The sequence below is a fragment of the Sceloporus undulatus genome, chromosome 11 (genome assembly GCF_019175285.1).
Source record: "Sceloporus undulatus isolate JIND9_A2432 ecotype Alabama chromosome 11, SceUnd_v1.1, whole genome shotgun sequence".
Lineage (NCBI taxonomy): Eukaryota > Metazoa > Chordata > Lepidosauria > Squamata > Phrynosomatidae > Sceloporus > Sceloporus undulatus.
This window is the reverse complement of record NC_056532.1, coordinates 6,014,712-6,035,701: the sequence shown is the minus strand read 5'-3', so window position 1 is coordinate 6,035,701 and position 20,990 is coordinate 6,014,712. Positions and strand designations below refer to the sequence as shown.

The following is a 20,990-nucleotide window of genomic DNA, read 5'->3' as shown; positions in this document are numbered from 1 at the left end:
TAAATGGAAGCCATGCCTTTTATGCAAAGCAACCAAAGCTCAATGGCCTTGGAGTTTGGAAAAGTTCCTTTTTATGATTGCAACTCCCAGAATCCTGGGGAAGGAGGGGCAATGCTAGCAGCTGCAGCCTCCTAAAATAGTAACTTTTCCAGGCTGAGGACCACAGACTGCTTAGACAGCTGGGAATGCTAAGGCAGAGCAACTTCAAATATATATTTAAACCTTATATATGTTATATACTATATGACTACATAAACCATCTAAACATCACTGTACATATTTCTGATTGTTCCCTTTCAGCACCCCCTTCATGAAAGACTTCTGTCCCCCTAAAATATATATATGGGGTGCCTTGGAAATATCTATATCTATATATCTCCAGGGCACCCCATCCCCAGTATCTGTCCAATCCTAAATTGCCACCCCCCTCTATTTATCTCAACTTGGAAATGTACACTTTCCAGGACTACAAACCCCAGCGTCCCCACCCTGCTGGGTGGCATAGCCATTAGTAATGCCAGCCAAAAAAACCCTCTGGCATTTCCAAGCTCTGCCTATGAATTCTCATGGGAAAATATGACCGAGAAACAACCTAAAGCCCGTCCTGCTAAAACCTGGGTATCGTAAAGGGGAGTAGTAGTACCTTGGAAGACCTGGCTGCTGAAGCATGGAGGCTCTGTCCCGATCCGTCTTGCGTCCCTGTGAAGAGAGACCCCAAAGGACCCAATCCCCCGTCCGTCTGGCTACCAAAACCCAAAATCCCATGGGAGGAACCGGGGTTGGATTAGATGCCCTTTGGGGAACCCCTTCCAAATTGTTGTTGTTAATGGAGTCGACTCGTGCCAACCCTGTGAAGGAGGCACTTCCAAGATCCCGCTTCCTCCACTTCTCTTTCCACTTTCGACTCCGTTGATGTTGCTGGACTGCAGCTCCCAGCAGCCACTAACCCACAGGGCCTGATGGTGGGAAACCATCAGAGCTGTAACCCAGCAGCATCCCTGGGATTCGGGAGTTTTGGACTGGGCAGAACTGGAGTCCACTGGAGTGGAAGCCAAATAAATAAATGATCAAACCATCCGATATCGGGAAAATAAAAACGCAGACAACCACTCGTTCCAAACGATAAACTCTCTTAATTAAACTCTTATAACTTTGCTTTCCCCACTCCCTGTTTCCTGACAAAACGATGCATAGATTGGCGCCAGCAGGACGCCAGGACAAAACCCGCGGTCGAAAGAGTTCGGACATCCGGGTCCCCCTGCAACGGGACGGCGGCACCTTGGCACCCGATTATCATCGTCCCATTCGCCCGCCTCCGTTTTGTCCCACCGGTCCATTTCCCCGCCGCAGAAAGTTTCTGGGGGGCTCCGTGGGGCTTCGGTCTCGGACCGTCTCCGTCCCCAAATCCTGCCGGATGTTTTTGGTCCCTTGTGGTTCCCCCGCGACGAGTTTGGATAGCGGCGCGTCTTCCGGTTGGGTTTCCCCCATCCTGCCCCCGTCCAGCAGGAGTCAGAAAGGGGCACGCAGGCGGTGGGCGTTTTTTTGGCACTTCTCATTTGCGCCGTCCGAAAATGGACTTCTTGCCAGGGTTCTTCTCTCCGACGCTGAGTCCGATCAAGAGCCGCGCTTTCTCGTCCTCTTCCTGCTGCTGGACGTGGCCTTCGACTTTGCTCTCCATCTTCCCTCGGGAGTCGGAGCCTGCGGCGGGTTTCAGGCGCAGCTTCTCCTTGATCACCTGCAGGCGAAATTTGGACAGTTTTCCTCCCAAAAATGTAACTTCCACATCTAGACATTACTTTGCTTGTTTCCGATTGTTCCCTTGATCATTTGTTTAAGGGACACCTCACACATGATGGTTGCTTTACCATGTATTTTTACTGGAGGGTCCTTTTCTTACACAGTTTGCCCCCATTTTCTTATGAAATGAGACAGCGGTAAGCAACAAGCCAAGAGTGTATCAGCAAATGCGGGGGTCCGGGATGTGCTGCCCGCATCCTACCTGGGCCACCAAGGCCTTGCGGCTATCCCGCTTGACTGCCATGGCGAAGTCCAGCCACGTCCAGGTGTTGTTGTGGTATTCGAGGCACGGCAAAACCAGGTTGAGGTCTCCCCAGTCCACGCTGTTCTTCTCTCCCTGACGGAGAGACAAGAGGCGCAAGACATTCAAGGCCCCGGATAAAGACACCCCAGTTTTCATGGACCCCCCCAAACCAAAAACGGAGAGATCTTCAGGAATATCTGGGGTGCACTTGGGAACACCTGGGTCCCCAGATACCATGGGCACCCGAAAACAGGACACAGGACATGAAACCTGGATGCGATAGACCAAATTTGCCCTGTTTCAGTGCAGATCTTCTGATGTTTGACTACTCAGGAATAGAACCTCCCTACATAGGGGCAATCTACCTCCGCATGCACACCCTTGAAATAAACTCAGACGGAGGCGTTTGCCACTCGGCCCCCAGACGGCGCGCTCTCCTGCCCACCTTGTAGCTGACGCACAGTGGCACTTGCGGGATCTTGATGTATATGAAGGAGTTGTTCATGGCGGCCCGCTCCTTCATCTTGTCGATGTCATCCACCGGATACTGAGGGAGATAAAATGGAGGCCCACATGAAGGGAGCCGCCATCACTTTAACCAGCCCATCCCATCTAGACCAGGATTTGGGGGAAGAGCTATAAAAGTAGATGAACTTTAGGGTAGCCCTCTAATCCCCATTCCTTGCAAAAAAAAAAACACCCTGCCAGGTAGGCTGGGCAAAGCAGCTCTCTTTTGGTTCAGTTCCCAGGATTGGAACTCATGTTTTTGGACCCACAGTCTGGCCATTTTAAACCACTGACCACCCACAATTGGAGCGGCCCTCAATGTGCACTCAAAGCCTCCATCAGCATTGCTGGATGGGCACCCATCACCTGAGTTCTCCCATTTTCCTCTTCCTTCCCCGTCCCTTTTTCCTTTTGTGTCGTGCCCTTTTTCCCTTTTAAGCCCAGCAGCAAAGGTTTACCTCGGGCGTTTTGCGGAAGGAACGCCTGACCCCCGACGTCCGGTTCAGGCCCTGGGCCATGCCTTTCCCCGGCCCTAAGGAATCGTCGGAGACCATCAGCTGCCTCGGTTTCACCACTGGCATCCCTGGTTAGGGCAAGCGAGAAAGGCAGGGAGGTCAGTACCTGGGGCAAGAGGCCATTTCTCTACAGAACGAGGGAAAGGAGGGTCAAAGCTATGTTCCTACCAACTCATGCCCAAGAGCCAAGACCATCACTCCATCCATCCTCTTTCCTCTTGTGTTCCCACCAGATATAACTGTCTGGCAGCCCAATCTGTCTTTCCCTCCCCAATCTTTTCTGCCCTGCAACAACATCTGGCTGCTTTCTAGTGTTCCAACAATATTTCATATTCATCTCTCAGAGAACTTCAGCCTCCAGTGTCTTTGTTTTCCCTCTGCATCGCTTTTTCGTTTTGTGCCATCACCTTTTTTGAAGGAAAAGAAAATACAACCCTGAAAGGTAGGAGAAAGTGGTAGGAAGGAATGGTTGTCTCTGCTTTTCGTTTTGCCAGCTGGGTCCGCATGTGATCAATAAGTACGTATGAATGTCGAAGGCATAGTTTGGAGAGTGCGGCTGTGGCGAGTCGAGGCCGGAGCCTGGCGCACCTCACCTGTGGTCACCAGCTTGGATTTGTCCTCTTCGTCTCCGACGTCCTCCTCCTCCACGTTCCTCCCCGGGAAGAAAAACCCCATCATGCGGTGGAAGAACTGGTGCGTCAGCTGGATGGTGAGGGGCACCACATTCACCTGGCAAGGAGAGGGCGGCCAGAGGGGCGAAAGAGCCCCCGAATCCATCGGTCAGTTGTCTGCCCTCATACTGGCGTCATGCTACCCTCCTTCTGCCTGCTGGCACAAACACAACACACACCCCTCGCTCACCTCGAAGTGCTCTTTGATGGAAATGCCGCCCACGGGAGGCCGGACTTTGCTGAAGATCCGCAGGGCCAGCTGGCGCCCAGATTGGCAAGCGCTTTGCGGCCGGAGGACTACCTGCAGGACAGATGAGCAGCCGTGCCCAACGGGTATTAATACATGTCTTTGCGCACAGTGTAAATAAAATTAAGTTGATCCTTTCAAACCAAAAACAAGGAAGACCTTAAAATACACAATGACTTACACATTGTAAACTGCTTAGGGAGTGCTAGTTCACTGATAAGCAGTATAGAAATGTATAAGGGCCCATTGTCTAAGAACGATCCCAGGATTATGCCAAATTATTTTGGTTGGGGGTGGAGGGTAGAGATACGGGCATTACCCCCAAAACTAACCTTGTAGACGGCATTGGGTAGGAGGTTGTTCATGGTGACCCATCCCAGTTCCAGGAGATGCTCGGCCGTATCGTCCGATTTGTTCACCTGTGCGGAGAAGGAGAAGCGGGGCGGTTAAGGCACCCCCGGCTATAAGAGCAATAGCTGTGTATCCAAGTAGAAGAGGCAAAATGGATGCATGAACCATTTCATCAGTGATGATTCCCACCTGTTTCCAGTGCCTTCTGCAAGCAACTGCACACGAAAACTTAAAAGCGATCAGCACCATATTATCCTTTTCGCCAGCTCAGATCCATTTTTAGATCTTTCTTTTAATGTAAGCAAACCTTGGGTCTTTTAAATCCTCTGGCAGAAATGTGTTTTCAGTGTGGTGCGGTGTGCCTTTATTTTTCACCTCTTAAATTAAAGTGCGATTTAAATTGTTCCAACATAAAACACTCCTGAGAATGCGCCCAGTTACAATTTCTTTCCAAATGCCCTGCTGTAGTAGGGTATACGTCCCTCCCGGTGCCTCTTTGCTTCTGCTCTGCCCCAATGCCTGGAAATGCCAGGGGCCGGTGCCCACCTTGCTATAAAGGAAGCGCTGCAGTTCCAGCTCTGCGATGCCCAGCTGCCCGTCCTCTTCGGTCAGCCGCCAGCGGGCCTGGGCAAAGTAGAACTCAGTCCGGCGAACAACTCCAACGTCCTCCGGCTGTTTCCGCAGCTCCATCTTGTTGGCTCTCTGGAGCTGGAAGTCTTTGAAGCACCTAAGAAGAACCAGGGATGGGAGGATGAGGACAAGCCCAAAGGGGATACTTGGCATGAACATGCGTTCTGGATTGGAAGGCAGGGGGATCCTTCCTTACCTTCAGCTGCCCCTTCTTCTAGGGCAGTGATCCCCAAACTCTGGCCTTCCAGATGCTTGGACTTGGGATCCCAGAATCCCAGACCAAGATGGCTAAGGCTTGTGGGAGCTGAAGTCCCAAACACCTGGAGAAGCAGAGCTTGAGAATCACTTTGCTAGGGCAACTGGGGCCCTGGAATAAACAGAAATCAGAGTAGTCTTTATCTGTATCTTGGCTGATGACTATGTAAAGCGCTGTGTAAATTTACGGAGCTATATAAATAAACTATAATAATAATGATAATAACAACCAAAGGCTTGTCTAGATAAAAAGGCGTACATCTCCTGGCGGAAAGAGAGGTGAGAGGGGAGTAACAGGACCCTTGGGGAAGTTTGCTGCCGCTTACCTGATGAGGATGTTCAGCTCCTCGCTCTCCTGCTGCAGTTCAGACTTTTCCCGGCTCAGCTGCTGCTGCAGTTTCTGGTTGTGGTCCAGCAAGGCTTCATTCCGGCCGTCGTCCTGCAAGGACTGAAGAAGGAGAGAGTGGGGACAAAAAGCCATCATGGCACAGGGAACGAGGAGACAGGAACCCCATCTCTCCAACCCTAGCAGCCCTGAAGAGATAGATGCCCGGGGGCAGGAGGGTGCCCACCTTCAGGACGGAGTACATCTGCTTCTCCAGGAGCCGGATCTGGGCCACGTGTTGCCGGACGGCTTCCTGGAGGTGGAGGATGCTGCTGCGCTGCTCCTCGGGGTTGCTGGAGATCTCCAGCTGGAAGCGGACGCGCTGCTTCTTCTCGCTGTGCTCCTGAAGAACGGGGAGCAAAAAAGGGGGCATGACTGGGGATGGAAAGACGGGGGGAAGGTCTATCCATTGCTGTAGCGGAGTCAGGGTTTGCAGGATCAGGACTTTTCGACAAGCAGGGACTACCATTTAATCTGCCTCTCCCCAGCATCACCTTTGAAAACCCTCTGACATCCCACAGCTCACAAACTCCCACTCGCACACAAACAGAGAGAGATACAGTTTGCTCTCGGCGCACCTTGCGCTTGGGTTCAACATGGAGGAGGAGGTTGTTGACAATGTCCAGGATCATGGCGTACTGAGCCGGGTTGGTGGAGATCTCCAGGTCGTGGTGGATCAGGGTGAAAGTGTCCACGGCCCCTGGAAGGGAAGCCAGCCAGAACGTTTATTTTTAATTAAAAATGATAGTCATTAATAAATAACTCATGGCTATCATTTTTAATTGAAATAATTAACTCTCACCCTGTGTCTCCAAGGCCTAAAACAAAATCAAATAGCAAGCAAGTGCATTTCTGTATGGCTTGAATTTGAAATAGCAAGGACAACTGAAAAAACATCATGAAGTTAACACCAGCAGAATGACCCAGATACAACCTTCTCTGCAGAATCCTTTGGCATGGCCACTGAGAGGGGGATGCTGGGAGCTGCAGTCCAGAAAAAAGTGACATTTCCGCAGCTCTGGTGCAGAAGGTTATCCCGAGATAAAGAGAGGATTTGGGGAGATGTAGTCCCGCTGCCAAGGAACTAACTTCTCTGCGCTCCGTATCCCACTGAAGGAGAAGAGGTTCCCCCCCTTGTTGATTCCCCAGACTGGTACCCCCCTCTCTGGTACCTTCCCGTTTCTTGAGCAAGTCGTCCTTCTCCGGATTAGCGGGCACCTCGGGGGGCTTGATCTGCGTGGCAAGTTCGGGGTTGATGTCGTGGCTGTAGCTGATGTAGTACATGCGGCAGTTGCAGCGGGAGATGATGCGCTGGACCTGCTGCGTGGGCTGCACCTCGTGGGGCTGGTTCCAGTCTGAGGGGGGCAATGGGGGAAGAGAAGCCAAAGACACCTCAGCCTCGGACCCAGAAAACCGTGGCCCAAAGGGGGTTAGATCAGCAGCAGAAAGGCCCCAACCCTGACCCTTACAGTTAAAATACGGACGAGGAACTGTGGATCCCCTCCAGGTGTAGTTGGACTGCAGTGCCCAGAATCCCTGACCACTGACAGTGATGGCCCGGGGCTGCTGGGAGTTTCAGTCCAACAACACCAGGAGGTCCATGTGAGTCCCAAAGGAGCCAGTGACAGGAGAGGTCCTTCTTTCTGCCTCAGGCAAACCCTGCAGAACTAAAAAGTTAACTTTGCCTAGTAGACCAATTGGGTCAGTTTCCTTTCTCTCTTAGGAAAAGATGGGGAAAGTGTGGTGCTAAGACCACAGCTCCCTTCATCCCTGGGGATGATGGGAACAGCAGTGTAATGGCACCAGGAGGGTAACCCATCAGACCTGATGCAAGGCCCCAGGTCCCCCACCCCTGAGGACGATGGGAACTACAATGAAACGGCAGCTGGAGGGCAACCCAGTTCCCTCTTCTTTGACAGATGTTCCCAGGGGGCCAAAAATGAGCCTGCTTCCAACCCCTCCCCAGCCTTCCCCAACCCCAGAAGCAGATAGATGCCCAAGCCTTGCCCTCTGCCTGCAGCCGACTGACCAGTGGTAGTGCTGACCATGCCGCCTACTGCTTGACCGCTCTCCATCAGCTCCTGCACCGAGTCCAGGCTGCGCTGACGGTGCTCTTCTATGTTTTTGACCTGGAGATGGAGGCAGGGAAAGAAGAGCAGCGACAACTTTGGAGCTGAAGGTGTGTGGGGTTGCTGGCTACCCAAATGTCAGGTTTTGGAGGAAGTGGAGGACCTCATATGGGAGACAAGGCCGGCACCCGCCCTCCTATCGCTAAAAACCTCTCCCCGCTGCCTTCACCGTGCTGACCTCTAGCCAGAGCTGGACGTCCTCGTGCTCTGAGGGGCTGCTCTCGGTGGTGGCAAAGTACTGCATCCCATCCAGAAGGCAGGTCCAGGAGGTCTTCTGCTTGAGAGTGTCCCCGTACCAGGCTGGGTGGTGTTGGCACTGGAGCAGCTGGGCTTTGGCGGCCGAGACGATCACGCAGCCCTCCGTCTCAGCTCCACGGAGAACCATCTGCAGAGCAGACAGGTGCACAGCACAAAGGTCACCCCATTGTAGCTGCTCCGACACTGAAGACCTCCCGATAGCAGGGAAGGTACTCCTATGGACTACCAGAATCCCTCAAAAGCCTGGCTGCTGGTTGGGGGATTCTGGGAGTTGTAGTAAAAAAGACAACCTTCCTATGCTCTGGAGCAGTCTTTATCTCCAAAAGCTGATGAGATCCTTCAGCGCTCACCAGATCACTGTGTCCTCTTTTGGCTCAGTGACTAAACTCCAAAAGGAAAACTGCCCAATGGAGTGAAGGAGATGTCCGGCCACTTTCCCATTGCCCCCAATTCATCTCCATGCAGGAGAAGGTGAGGGCTGGGGATGCTGACGGAGCCCACCTGGCAGTTGACCAGCTCGATAAGGCAGTTCCGGTTGAAGATGTCGTCCGTCTGGCAGGCGGCGATCCCACAGAGCTGCTCACTCACCCCCGACTCCTCCTCCGTGAAGACCACGAACTTGTCCGTCTCCTCAATGAGCTTCTGCAGCATGTGCGCACCTGGAAAGTGGGGGGTTTTGGGGTGGAGGGGGCCAGACAGAGGTTAAAAGGGGTAGCATGAAGGCACATTCCTGGGTCCCAGGTTCAGACTATGACATGCCACAGCACACAGATGTGGACCCCACAGTACCTACCATGGCCAAACACAGTCAAGAGAGCGCTATGCCACTCAGAGCACTTAAACGTGAACCACTCATCCATCAGGCTACAAGTGCCTCAAGTGGGGCTGCCCTCTCCCACTGCTCCCACTCAATGTCCAGCCCCCTGGCCCTCGCTTTCCCCTCCAGAGCAGACCGCCGCCCCCCAACCTCACCTCCGGAGGGCCTTCGCTCGGTCTGGCTGCTGTCTGTCGGGAGGATGACCCGCAGCGGTGGAGACTGGTAGTTGGAGGGCCCCCTCTTGAGCTTCTTGGCCGGCACCTGGGGGTCGATCTTGAGCCCCTTCAGGGCCTCGGTGGACAGGTTGCGCTTGAGCACTGCAGCCTTCTTGTAGCCATCGTAGAGGCCAAAGGCGATGTCCCGGTTGGTGGTCGTCCAGGAGGCACGCAGGTCCACCAGTTGGAGCTGGTGGGTGTGGAAGCCATCCTCGCCCTCACGGATGGAGAGCTCCTGCAGGGAGGAAAGGGATGAGCAGGGCCGTCCGATAGGGAAGGGGGAACAGCGGAGGAAACGCATGACTTCGAAACCTGGAGAGAAAACCGTCCCACCTCTTCGGCCGTGCGGAGACTGTGGCGCTGGTAGGTGAGGGAGGAGAGGCTGAGGAGGTGCGTCTTCTTGACAAGGGAGTCCAAACGGTGGTCGGCGTTCTCGTCGCAGGTGGAGGCCATCAGGTGGACGGTCACCAAGCCCAGGTCGCTGACCATCTGTGTGACGCTCCATTCAGAGATCAGGCGCCGCATCACCGTGCCAGCTATGGACCGATAGAGAGAAGGGAAAGGAAGGGGGTAATGCCTTGGTTGGCTGACCCCTGGCATTAGGCTCTTCCTCACACTCCTCTCCATCCTCACCTTGGGGAATGAGCCGCTGGGTGCCACGGGTGAAGATGTGCCCTTGACCGCATTCCAGCTGGATGCCCCGCTGCTGGGCAAAGGAGGCCCAGTAGTGGACCTGAGGAGACAGAGAAGACACTAAATAAAACAGGCGGAATGCTTGGTAGCTGCCAACCTTCATTTGGATCTGAGCAGGATCTAAAAACGCATAGTAAAGCCTTTAATATATTTCTGGACAAGGGTTCTGCAGATACTCAGGACTCCCAAAAGGCAAATCAATGCTTCATAGAGCAAACCAAGCCTGGGAAAGGATAAGAGAGTCCTGCCCACCCCTCATGCCACCATCCCCGGGGAGCCTGACCTGGAGTTTGGGGAAAAGGGCGGTAAAGGAGAGCTGCCGATAATGCTGCCCCAGTTTCTTCTTGACGGGCTTGAGGTTCCCAAAGAGCTTCCCACGGCAGATGGGGCGGGTGACGCTGGTCCAGGTGGCCCAGAAGTTCTGCATCCAGCGCAAGGTGCTGCTGTAGAGGAGGATCCGGGGCTGGGAGGGATCTGAGATGGGTGGCATGGAAAGAAACAGAAAGGCGTTGGAGGGTGGAACCCGACCCTGAAACTTCAAGGAGATGTATGACGTGAAAGAAGGCTCTTCCCTTCAGCTAAACTAGTGACTCCCAAACTTTGGTTTTGGACTTCAACTCCCAAAAGCCCCAATCAGCTTGGCCAATGGTCAGGAATTCTGGGAGATAAAGTTTAAAACATCCAGAGGATTAAAGTTTGGGAATCACTGCTCTAGACCACTGAGACTGTGGCCTGACTAACCAGGCTCAAAGGCAACGAATGGGTCATCTTTACCAATAGAAGATACCCAGCCACTCCGACCCCATGGCACTCACCTCCGCTGGGCCGCGTCAGGTCCATACAGATGCCAAGGTTGAGGTTTTCAGAGCGGAAGGCCCGGTAAGAGTCATACTGCTGGCCGACAGGCACCTCGGGCAGGAAATCTGGGGAGCGGAGAACTACTCCGTGGTGGTCATGAGGGTTTCCGTGGCATAGCCAAGTCAGGTCCAGTGTCATGCAGAGCTGGGGCAGGTGGAGGAAGCAGCAGTCGTCATATCTTCCGGGAACGAGGAGACACAAACATACAGGCTTTTAAAGGAACCGTTATGGGATGTGTCTCCGTTCTCCCATTTAAAGAATTCCTAAGGGGACACTTCTCTGTTACTACAATCCCAAGAAGCCCTGAAATACAATTTATTGATCACTTCTGAAACCCACCAGTTCTTCAGTTTCCCCTTCTCCCATATTATGTAATTGGGCGACTGTAAGTTCTTCCTCCCGCTTGCTCCCACCCACCGCCAAGATGGCTGCTCACTTGGAAGCCGTCCGGACATTGACGTCCAGGTCCCCCTTGAACACGAACTGCCCAGGCCGCCAGTGGAAGGAGAGGTGGTTCCACTCCCAGTGCATGTTCTCTGTGGTGTTGTAGGGGTCCTGCCAAGTCAGAAAGGCCAGAGTGAACAAGGAGCCGGCTCCCCCCGTTCTTGCTCCCGCCGTTCTCCCTCTTTCTGCTCTTCCTTGCAGGACTCCCAGCCCCGCTTTGCCTCACCTCAGTGGCCACTTGGTGGAGGCTGGCCTGTTCAATGTCCATGTGCCAGTCGCCATGGAGGAGAAGCCGGCTCTTGTCCCACCATGGCAGCGGTGGGCTGGGGTCTTCCGAGGGCTTGGTCAGTAAGTCAATGGCTTGGCCGATCAGAGTCCAGGCCGGGTCCCAGCACGGGCCCCACACAATGGTATACTGGTAAACATCAGCTGAGCCAAGAGAGAGTAACACACAGCACAATTTGTGTGGCAGGGGAAGAGTTTACTGTAAGACCTGTTTCATGGCGGTGTATGTTCTATTTTTATATTTTTATTTGGGCTGGATCAGACTGCATATAGAGACCCCATTCTGTATGAACGATCCTGGGCTGCACAGACCAGTAGCCCAAACTGGCACTGGCCAACTCCTTGCAACCTCAGCCTAGCCTCAGACGTAGGCAGGGCAGCATTCACCCTCCAGGCATGTGCAAAGGGAGGAAACACTCACAGTGGAAGTCATGGTAGAACTTCAGTGGTGGCATGTTCCTCTCCACGGATACGTCTCCCCATGGCGCCCCAAGTTTCAGTATTTGCCGCCGGCGGGAGCAAGGCTGACCTCGTTGCTCAGCCCCAGCCAATCTGCCCGACACCCGCCAGTCCCGGATTTCGAATAAGTACCGAGGGTAGTCCCGGATCCTCACTGCGAAGAAAGAAGGTGAAAGAATGGGTGATGGAGAAGAATAGTAAGTAGTCTTGAGTACTGCATAGTCTACAACAGCCTTTTGTCCCTGTTCCAAACCCAAATCAGCTCACCAAAGAAGGTCTGGGCGCTTCCCTTGACCATGCGGCACCAGTGGGTGATAAGGTCCAGTCCGTCGGGTGGAAAGGGGCTGGCGGTGTCCAGCTCCCGGATCTGCTCCAGGACCTTCTCGGGGCCGTGGAAGTTCTCGCTAGCCAAGGCAGCCAGCTCCAGGTGGGACATGGTCCAGGTGATGAGGGCCTTACGCATGGGAGTGTTGGCGTAGAGGCGGTGGGAGCGCTGGATGTAGATCTCAATGTTCTTCTTCTCCAGGGACGCATAGAGCTCCTCGATCTTACGGGCCGGGAGTAGTTCCCCGTGCTGCTTCCGAAGGGCGGCCACCTTGGCATCCAGCAGCTGCAAGCGCTTGGTACTCTCCTTGCTCTCGTCCTTCATCAGCTCATAATTGTCCCGTAGCTTCACCTCGAAGACGTCGTCCAGGAAGACCCAGGAGAAGTGCTGGACCTTCAGGAGAAGGTCTGGTGGCAGCGGGGTGGCCAGAGTGGGGTCCCCAACACTGCCACCACCATGGAGGCCCTTCAGCCACTTCTGGATGCCCAGGGCTTCATCCAGGGTGGCTGAGAAATCGTACTGGTAGGGGAACTCCACCGCCACGCTGGCACAAGAGAGGGCCCAGACACGGTTGCGCAAGGTGCCAAGGGAGGGGAAGGGTCCCCGGTGGAGGATCATCTCCTCCAGCTCAGGCAAGGCTTGCAGCTCCATTTCTTTGAAGACAAAAATGCTGTTGCCATCAAAACCAGCCACCAAGCCTGGGCAGTAGCCGTGAAAGGAGACCCCGTGGCGGTTGACCATGACCCGCTCAGCCGCCAGGCTCAGGTAATGGGTCTCTGAGACGAATGCCGTCACCTTGAGGGAGCTGACCTCCAGCGTCAGGCCCAGTAGCCTCCTGGGAGGGGAAGGGGCTGCGTCCATGGGGGGCTGGAGCTCAGGAGATGTGGCGGGAAGGGGCTGCGGTGGAGACAGTACGCGTTGCAGCGTCTCATAGCATTGCCGGGTGGCCAGAAGGTGTTGGAAGAGGTACATGTGGTTGGCAGGACTCCAGAAGATGCTCAGGCTTTCTCCACATTGGACCTGGGGTGGAAAAATAAGGTAGAGGATATGAAGCGGAAGGGATGCATTCCCCCCTTCGTTTCATTGCCCCCCAAAGCTCAGGAGGACAGTAAAACACCGTGTTTGTTTTTCCAAATGAAAGTGCAGGATGTGAACAAAATATGCAGCCCACTTTTGAGGTCCCTGACACACCCACCCAGCCAACCCTGAGCAAAGAATAACCGCAATGGTGCCACCCTCTGTAGCCGTTTCTGTAGATCTTTGACCCATCCTAAGTCCTCAGACAGTCCTTCTCTGACCCAAAACCAGAAGACAAGTTGCTTTTCCTTTTAAATAGGTTCTAGACCTCCTCATGCATGGTCAACCATTAAAATAAAATACTCTCCCCCTCTCCACCCCAAAAAAAGCAGAAAGCGGACTTCCAGTCTATCCCAGGCCATTCCATTTTCAGCTGTTTGCATTTTTGGCCGACCATGTGCAATTCCCACACCTCATCCCTTGGGCCTTTGGACTTGCCACGGCAGTCCACTCCTGGGATAGAGGGCAGCTATTCTCCCCTCCTCTAAAATCCCTGGGAAAGAAAAGACGTAGGTGGAATATGAAGAGGGGAGGTGGAACAGACCCCCAAAGCTGGGTACCTCCAAGGAGCGGATGCTGCTGTGGTAGGTGAGAGAAAGAGTGGAGAGGTCAGCCACAGGGCTGGGGATGACCGGCGCTTTGCAGCAAGGTTGCATCTTCTCTGTGACGCTCTTGACCAAGGCCAAAGCCAGGCCCTGGATGCTGACTGTGGAGTTCTCCGCACTGCCCAGCATGGTCAGGGTGTCCACCCTCACTTCCATGGCACCTGCAAGAGGAAGGGAGAGGGGAAGCCATCTTGGAACACATACATATGCCCCCCCAAAATAGAGAGTATTTTGCCAAGCCAGGGAAGACCCCAAAAGCTGGTTGCCACTTTGGAAGCAGTTGGAAAATGCATGAGACACTCACCTGCGAGAGGGGACAAGGTGAAGAGGTTGACATCTTCCACCTTGAGGTCCACCTTCCAAAGGATGCCAAGCTCCTCCCCGGGGGAAATGGCCGTCTCCTCTGTCACCGGACCCTCCTGGCCATCTATGTCCCCTGGCAGCAGGAGCACCAGGACCCTGGAAAGACACTCGGCGCAGGTGTCCGAAGACTCCACTTGCAGCCCGCGGAGGGTGCAGTCCAGGAAAAGGGTATCGGCGTGGCTGCCGGAAGTGCCCAGCGGCTGGTTGTAGCTGCCCTGCAGGAGGAAACGGAAGCCCAACGGTCACTCAGGGGGAAAACAGGGGCTGAGGTGTTTTGCTAAGGTGTATTTGGCCTCCCGGCAGGTTTATATATAACCAAAATGAAGGATGTCGACAAGCTGGAGGGTGTCCAGAGGAGGGCGACCAAAATGGTGGAAGGTCTGGAAACCCCGACGCCTTATGAGAAGTACCTTAGGGAGATGCTAGCTATGCTTAGCCTGGAGAAGAGGAGGTTAAGCAGTGGCATGATAGTCATGTTTAAATATTTGTGGAGGGATGTCATATTGAGGATCCCTCCTTGGAAGTCTTTAAACAGAGGCTGGATGGCTATCTGTCGGGGATGCTTTGATTGAGAGTTCCTGCATGGCAGAATGGAGTTGGACTGGATGGCCCTTCTTGGGGTCTCTTCCAACTCTAGGAATCTATAATTCTATGAGGATGGAGCATGCTTGTTTTCTGCTGCTTTAGACTAGGACATGGAGCAATGGATTCAAACTACAGTCTCCTCCTTTGGAGGGTTTTAAACAGAGGCTGGATGGGCACCTGTTGGGGGTGCTTTGATTGTGTCTTCTTCCACAGAAGAATTGGGTTAGACTGGATGGCCTCAAGGATGTCTTCCAAGTCTAGGATTACATGTATTCTTGCATGGGAGAAAGGGGTCCCCAAACTGTTCACTCCGTTTCCAGTGTCCATTTATTCTCCTCTAAATAACAACATCAGCAACAGCAACAATATCGTCCGAGCCCATATGGTGTCCCAGCCCTTTCCTCCAACTAGTGGCCCTATTCACCTGCAGGCTGAAGGTGTCCAGGATGAGGGCCTCTCCCCAGACGTGGGTGTTGGGCGGGTGGGGGGCCCGCTGGATGTGCGAGTCGGCCCCCACGCGCCAGCAAAGGTGGTCCACGGCCACCACTGCCCGCTGGTGGACACTCTGAGGCCGGAGGTGCTGGTAATCTGGGTGGCAAGATGAAGACAGAAAGAGAGTCGGGCCAAAGCTTCCAAACCCCATCTAGAACTGTCACTCCCCTTCTTTGGCCCTCCAAAAAATTTTGGACTTCAGTTCCCAGAATTCCTGAGCATTCACATGGGGCTGCAAAGAACAGGAGGTCCAGGGAGACACTGGAGGTTTTTTAAAAGAGGCTGGATGGCCAGCTCTCTCAGGGAGGCCTTTGATTTCTGCATAGCAAAATGGGGTTGGAGGGGATGGCCCTCGGGGGTCTCTCCGAACTCTAGGATTTTACAACCGGAGGCTTCAACGTCTGCCACGGGAAGAGGGACCCGGGACTCACCAAGCGTGACAGAGTTGAAACCCAGGGCGAAAGGCGGCGTGTCGCCCAGTTGCACCGAGACACTGACGTTGGACACCGAGGCGCTGAGGATGACCGTGGCTAAGATCTGGGGCATCCTGCATGAGAAGACGGGGGCAGAAAAAGGAGACCATGAAGGGGGAAGAACTGCACAGAGCATCCGTTTCCCAGTGGAGCTGTGCACTGAAACCTCCAAGGCTGGAAATATCGTTGTTATGTTTATTGCATCTCGCCTTGTTCTCTCCCAAAACTGGGTCCCTGAGTGGCTCACCATTTTAAAGGGACGATGCCAGGGGGAACACTCACCTCCCATCCCTGTCCCGGGTGGCGATGGCGGAGGAGGCCGAGGGTCCGGTGGTCTGGTGGGCCACGGCCAGTACCTTGAGCCAGTGGGAGAACTCCTGGTGGCGGTAGTGGACGATGCAAGTGTTGAGCATCACCGCCACCGAGACGTCAATGGCCATGACCTGGGGGTGGCAAGGGAGAAAGAGGGTTGTGGGATGCAGCATGCAGATGTGGGTATGGGGGGCACAAGTTGAGCCCCTGCAGACAGTGGGGCACACAGGGGTTGGGGCAAGGAAGATGGAAGAGAAAATGGAAGCCCCCTCCGAGCTAATCACCTGCAGGCTGGCCTTGAGTACGGTGAGGCACACAATCCGTTGGCGGCTTTGGGAGAGGAGGAGTCCATCTAGAGTGGGAAGCCCTGGGAGTTATTTTATGCAGAGCACCCCATTCTTCACCTCCCCACCATATAAGAATGCTAACTCTTTGCCAGGGGGTTTGGGTGAAGAAGGCCACGTTCTCTTGCTTCTCCCTGACCCCTGGGCACTTACCTTCCAGCACGAGTTCAAGGCTCATCTGGGGCAGGTCGCAGGTCGGGGTGAAGCTGCGCAGCGGGATCTGCTCCACATCGGCCTGGTACTCGAACTGGAGGAGCTTCAGGGTCCAGGTGAGGTGCCTGCCACACCGGAGAAGGGGATTTGCAAAGGGGAACATAAGAAATAAAAACCTGGCCTGTAAGGTGAAAATGTCCTTGCCTCCCTCATTCACACAAGTAAGATTTCCCCCACCCCTGCTTCAACCCTACCTGGAAAGGCAAGAAACACCTCCAAGTGTTTTGGGTTTCAGCCTCCAGAAGCCCCAGCCAGCTGGGTCCATGGTCAGGAATTCTGGGAGCCGAAGTCCAAAACATCTGGAGAACTAAAGTTTGGAAACCACTGCTATAAAGGATAGCAACCTGATGTTTCACCCAGTTAGCTCAGCACAGGGTGCCAGCAGACCTTTAAATGTTTTAGAAAAGTTACTATTGGGGAGCCATGACTCCAAAAATCTCCCAGCCCAGTATGGACACTCAAGCAACCCTACTGGCCTCGAAATCCTTGAGGCCCAAGGAAAAGTAACTTTTCCAAGCTCTCCCCCCCCACCTGCCTCTGGTTACCTCTTTTGGCTGTTCATTGATAGGACCAGGCTGGTGTTTTCTAGTGCCACCTCAACCCGGGAAGGCATGTATTTCAGGCTGGCGAGACTCAGGAGAGGCTGGCGAGGTTCAAGAGGGGCCACGGGATCTAGGAAAGGGAATCCACACGTGAAAGGAGGACGTGGACCAAAGGTGTCTCATGTGGCACAGCAAAGAACAGGAGATCACATTAGGTGAGCATTCCCATGCCCCCCCCATCTGTACCCCAAAAATTGAGAGTTGTCATGCAAAGAAGTCTCTTTCCCTGGATGTGGTTACAGCAACTAACTTTCCCTAGAGGCTTGCTCTCCTTTGGGAAATGGAGGGTCACCCCAGGCGACCACATTGCGTCCCAGGCAAGCCGCCACTTCCTCCGCCATTTTCCCGCACCCACCACCGCGTCCTTCCAGGAACCTGAAGGTCTTCCTTCACCTGCGGTGTCTCCAGCCCCGCTTCCGACACGCTTCAGGAGCTCCCCGTGGAAAAGCCCCTCGTGGAGTTCGGCGTGAAGACCCCGGACCCGCAGGCCCACACTATGCAGCTGCCGCCGGCTTGGATGGATCTCCAGAGAGACGGTCAGTGCCAGAGACAACTCTGCAAGGCAGGCGTCTTCCTGGGAGAGGAAACATCCGGGGGACAACATTACAGTTAAGAGAAAGGCAAACACTCTTGGTTTTGGAGACGTTGCTGCGTCCCCCTTCAGACTGTCATTAACTCAGGCAACGAATCCGTTAATGTGCAGGCGTCGAGCCATGTCCCCAAAACATGAGTCTGATCATTTGTTCGGTTGTTAACTATTTCTTTTTAAATGGTCTGCGAGGCTTAAAAAAGGAGAAATGTCATCGATACATTTGCCAGCATTCCAAGGATCAGAGTGGCAATTTTGAAAAGCATTATCGCTTTTCCAAATGAGTCACGTAGAAAATGTAAGTAGAAATGAGTAGAAAATATAAAAGAACGAGAGCCAAGGAACTCATGTTCAGCCCCTGCGGCAGCCGTTCTCTGGGCACATCATGGGACAATGTGAATTCATTTGGAAAAGGGATAATGCTGGGCAAAGCGGAAGGCAGTAAGAAAAGAGGAAAAGCCCAACAGAGGTGGGTTGAGTCCACCAAAGAAGCCATGGCTCTGAGTTTAAAAGACCTGCGGACGTCTGGGTCGTCTCACATTCATAAGGTGAGATCAGCATGGAACAACAAGGGAAAACCAGGCCTGAACTCTCACAAGAAGCCAAAAAGACTAAACTAAGGCTATCGAATTTTGGAGCATCCATGCCTTGCCCTCACCTGCCGGCTGCTCTTGAGGATTTTGCTGTTGACTTGGCTGAAGGCCACTTCACAAGCCGTGCTGCGGAAGGAGAGGAGAGGAAAGAGGGTCAAGATGGAGGACGGGGAAGAGGTCGCCTGAACCGATTTCATTTTGTCCTGTTTAATATCCCAACAGTCTCTCAACGCACAGGTTAAAACAACAACAACAAAACTCCAATCGCAACATTGCAAGCAACTAAAGACTGTCACAGGTTGAGTCTCCCTTCTCCGGAATTCCGAAACCTGAAACACTCCAAAACTGTCCATGTGAATGGATGAGGTAGCGATACCTTTGCTTTCTGACGGTTTGGTTTAAACAAACCTTTGTTTCATGCGTACAATTATTGTATACATGCAGAGAAAGAGGGGCTGACCTTCTGCCGTCCCAGTCCAGGAGGATGCGGGCCCTGGAGACCTGGACATGCCACAAGGATTCAGAGGCTGCCACATGCAAGACCATGACGTTGACCGAGTCCACATGGAAGGAACAAAGCTGGGGAGGGGACAAAAAGGCCGGGAGATGAGGATGAACCAATTTGGGAAGGGGGCATCCATCCTACCACCGAGTCCGAACTAGGCCCAGGACCTTCCCCGTCTGCCCCCTTCTCACCTGGGTAAGCAGGCGGAGGATGGAGGGCCTGATGGAGATGGCCCCCCCCTTGCTCTCTGTTCTCCTCGGCCGGACCCTCGGGGCTCGGTGGCAGCGGCGACTGCAACCCGGGGGCTTTTTGGAGGTCCACGCGGACACGGACCTCCCCAAAACACAGGGCCAGGTAGCGCCTAGACAGGAAGAAGGACAAAACAACCCCATTAAGGTGATGGTAAGCCACCCAGTGCCCCCTCCGACGGGACAGCAGCAAAGGTACCCATTGGGCTAAATGGGATGTGCAGGCTACATGCCGTTTTTGTGGTCACCCAGGGCTTATGGCGACCCTATTACAGGGTTTGAGAGTGGGACTTGTATGAGTCACACTCTCTCAGCCCCCCAAAAAACTTTGTGATAGGGTCGGCAAAAGAACCCTAAGCTTCCTACTCTCCCAGAGGGCATTTTGCACATTGGTCGTGTCTCCCTTATTATCATAGAATAACAGAGTTGAAGAGACCACAAGGAACCAGAAGTGTTTGGGATTTCGGATCTTTCCACATATATGCAAAGGAGGTATCTTGCCTCCTTGTGCCCTATGGCAATAGTGAGGAAAGTGAGCTCCACGGGGCCTCAGTCGTTTTTCCTGAAGGACTTCCCTCAAGCGCCCAGATTGCCCTCCGCATCTAAAAACATTTTCACAGGTGGGTTTTCACCTGCCCCAAATGGCTCTCCATAATGATACCCCCCAAAACGGTGGAGAAATTGCTCAAAATTGTCTGAAAACATTGCTTCCGTTTTCATGTTGGAATGACAATGTGGCCAACTGGGAATCCCAAAGGGCTGGTCCGAGTCTTATGGGATTAGCCTGGCCTCAAAGGGTGAGGTCTGCTCTGGCCGTGGCCACATCTCTTGGGATTATCCTAATGCCCTCCGCATGGTGGAAGCCGCCTGCGAAAACTTTCTGGAAACTCAGCCCAAGAGCTGAAATCGGGTTTCTGGGTGATGGCAACCCCCTTGTTCCCTGGGCACAGGTCAAAGCCCTGGATGCAGTTTCTAAAATCCTGTATGCCTCCGGGAAAGATCGCAAAACCCAGAATGTGGGAAATGTGTCCTCCAGACCTAAGTAGGGCTTTATAGGGCACAGTCATCACGGTTGTTGTGGCCAAAGGAGTGGGACTTCTACCTCCTTCGAGACCACCAGCAAGGTCAATATATTGCAGGGTCTTCTCCACAAATGTGGCACACTTGGACTGGTACCACATAAACCCATGGATGTGCCAAGACACAGACCCCCCCCACCACCACCAAGTGCATGGCTACTTTGTCGTACTTACGGCACATCATGGCTCAAGAGTTTGCTGGAGACCCAGATGCTGTCGATCTCCTGCAGCAGTAGAGAAAAAGGAAGGCAGTGACAAATGTGTGAATCAAGGTGAAATCCCAAAAGGAACTTGTCCAGTCTCTGCAGAAAACGCTCCATCCTCCGCCCACCTGCTTATTCTGCCCAGGTTTCTCTCAAATGTGCCATCTTTTCCTGGCACGGGGTGCCTCCAGACAATCCCAGTCTTGCCCCCAGATCAGTGTAAAGTTCCCAAATCGGTGCAAAGTTCCCCCATTACATACCACCGTCTGCTGCTCTTCCTGGAACTTCAGGCTCAGGTTCTGGATCCAGAAGAACCCGAAGGAGTGGATCTTTAGCTCAGCTTGAAGGCGACGTCGGCACCAGTTGGTGACCAGTACGTAAAGGAGCCATCTGGGAGCATGAAGAACCGAGTGGGAATTCAGTTCGATGGGCACCACTTTTCCTTCCTGGCATCTGCATGCAACTAAGACCACCGCCAGTCCCAGTGCAATGATCCCAGGACCTCTTTTCACTCCATTTCCAGGCTCAATGAGCCATCAAAAGGAGAGAAAGACCCAATCTGCATTGAAGAATTAATGCAGTTCGACGGCACTTTAATTGTCATGGCTCAAGGCTATGGAAT

At 53.6% G+C, this 20,990-nt stretch overlaps 1 protein-coding gene across 1 annotated transcript; it reads right to left on the bottom strand.

Annotated features, from left to right (window-relative positions):
- Positions 1 to 1,110: 1,110 nt before the first annotated feature.
- On the bottom strand, positions 1,111 to 20,780 carry KIAA0100 (KIAA0100 ortholog). Its single transcript, XM_042442676.1, has 38 exons — positions 20,629 to 20,780; positions 20,340 to 20,389; positions 19,030 to 19,199; positions 18,794 to 18,912; positions 18,399 to 18,459; positions 17,545 to 17,725; positions 17,095 to 17,221; positions 16,490 to 16,614; positions 16,277 to 16,344; positions 15,963 to 16,123; positions 15,639 to 15,754; positions 15,140 to 15,303; positions 14,072 to 14,345; positions 13,723 to 13,928; positions 12,028 to 13,105; positions 11,723 to 11,914; positions 11,243 to 11,445; positions 11,009 to 11,127; positions 10,530 to 10,750; positions 9,998 to 10,188; positions 9,655 to 9,754; positions 9,355 to 9,557; positions 8,962 to 9,256; positions 8,491 to 8,648; positions 7,910 to 8,116; positions 7,632 to 7,731; positions 6,775 to 6,957; positions 6,181 to 6,302; positions 5,790 to 5,945; positions 5,544 to 5,665; positions 4,879 to 5,059; positions 4,314 to 4,400; positions 3,925 to 4,035; positions 3,657 to 3,792; positions 3,007 to 3,131; positions 2,487 to 2,588; positions 2,000 to 2,134; positions 1,111 to 1,735 (listed from the first exon to the last, which is right to left on the bottom strand). Exons 2-38 carry the CDS (start codon positions 20,347 to 20,349, stop codon positions 1,553 to 1,555), a joined length of 6,492 nt encoding a protein of 2,163 aa, XP_042298610.1. The 5' UTR covers positions 20,350 to 20,389; positions 20,629 to 20,780; the 3' UTR covers positions 1,111 to 1,552.
- Positions 20,781 to 20,990: the final 210 nt, after the last annotated feature.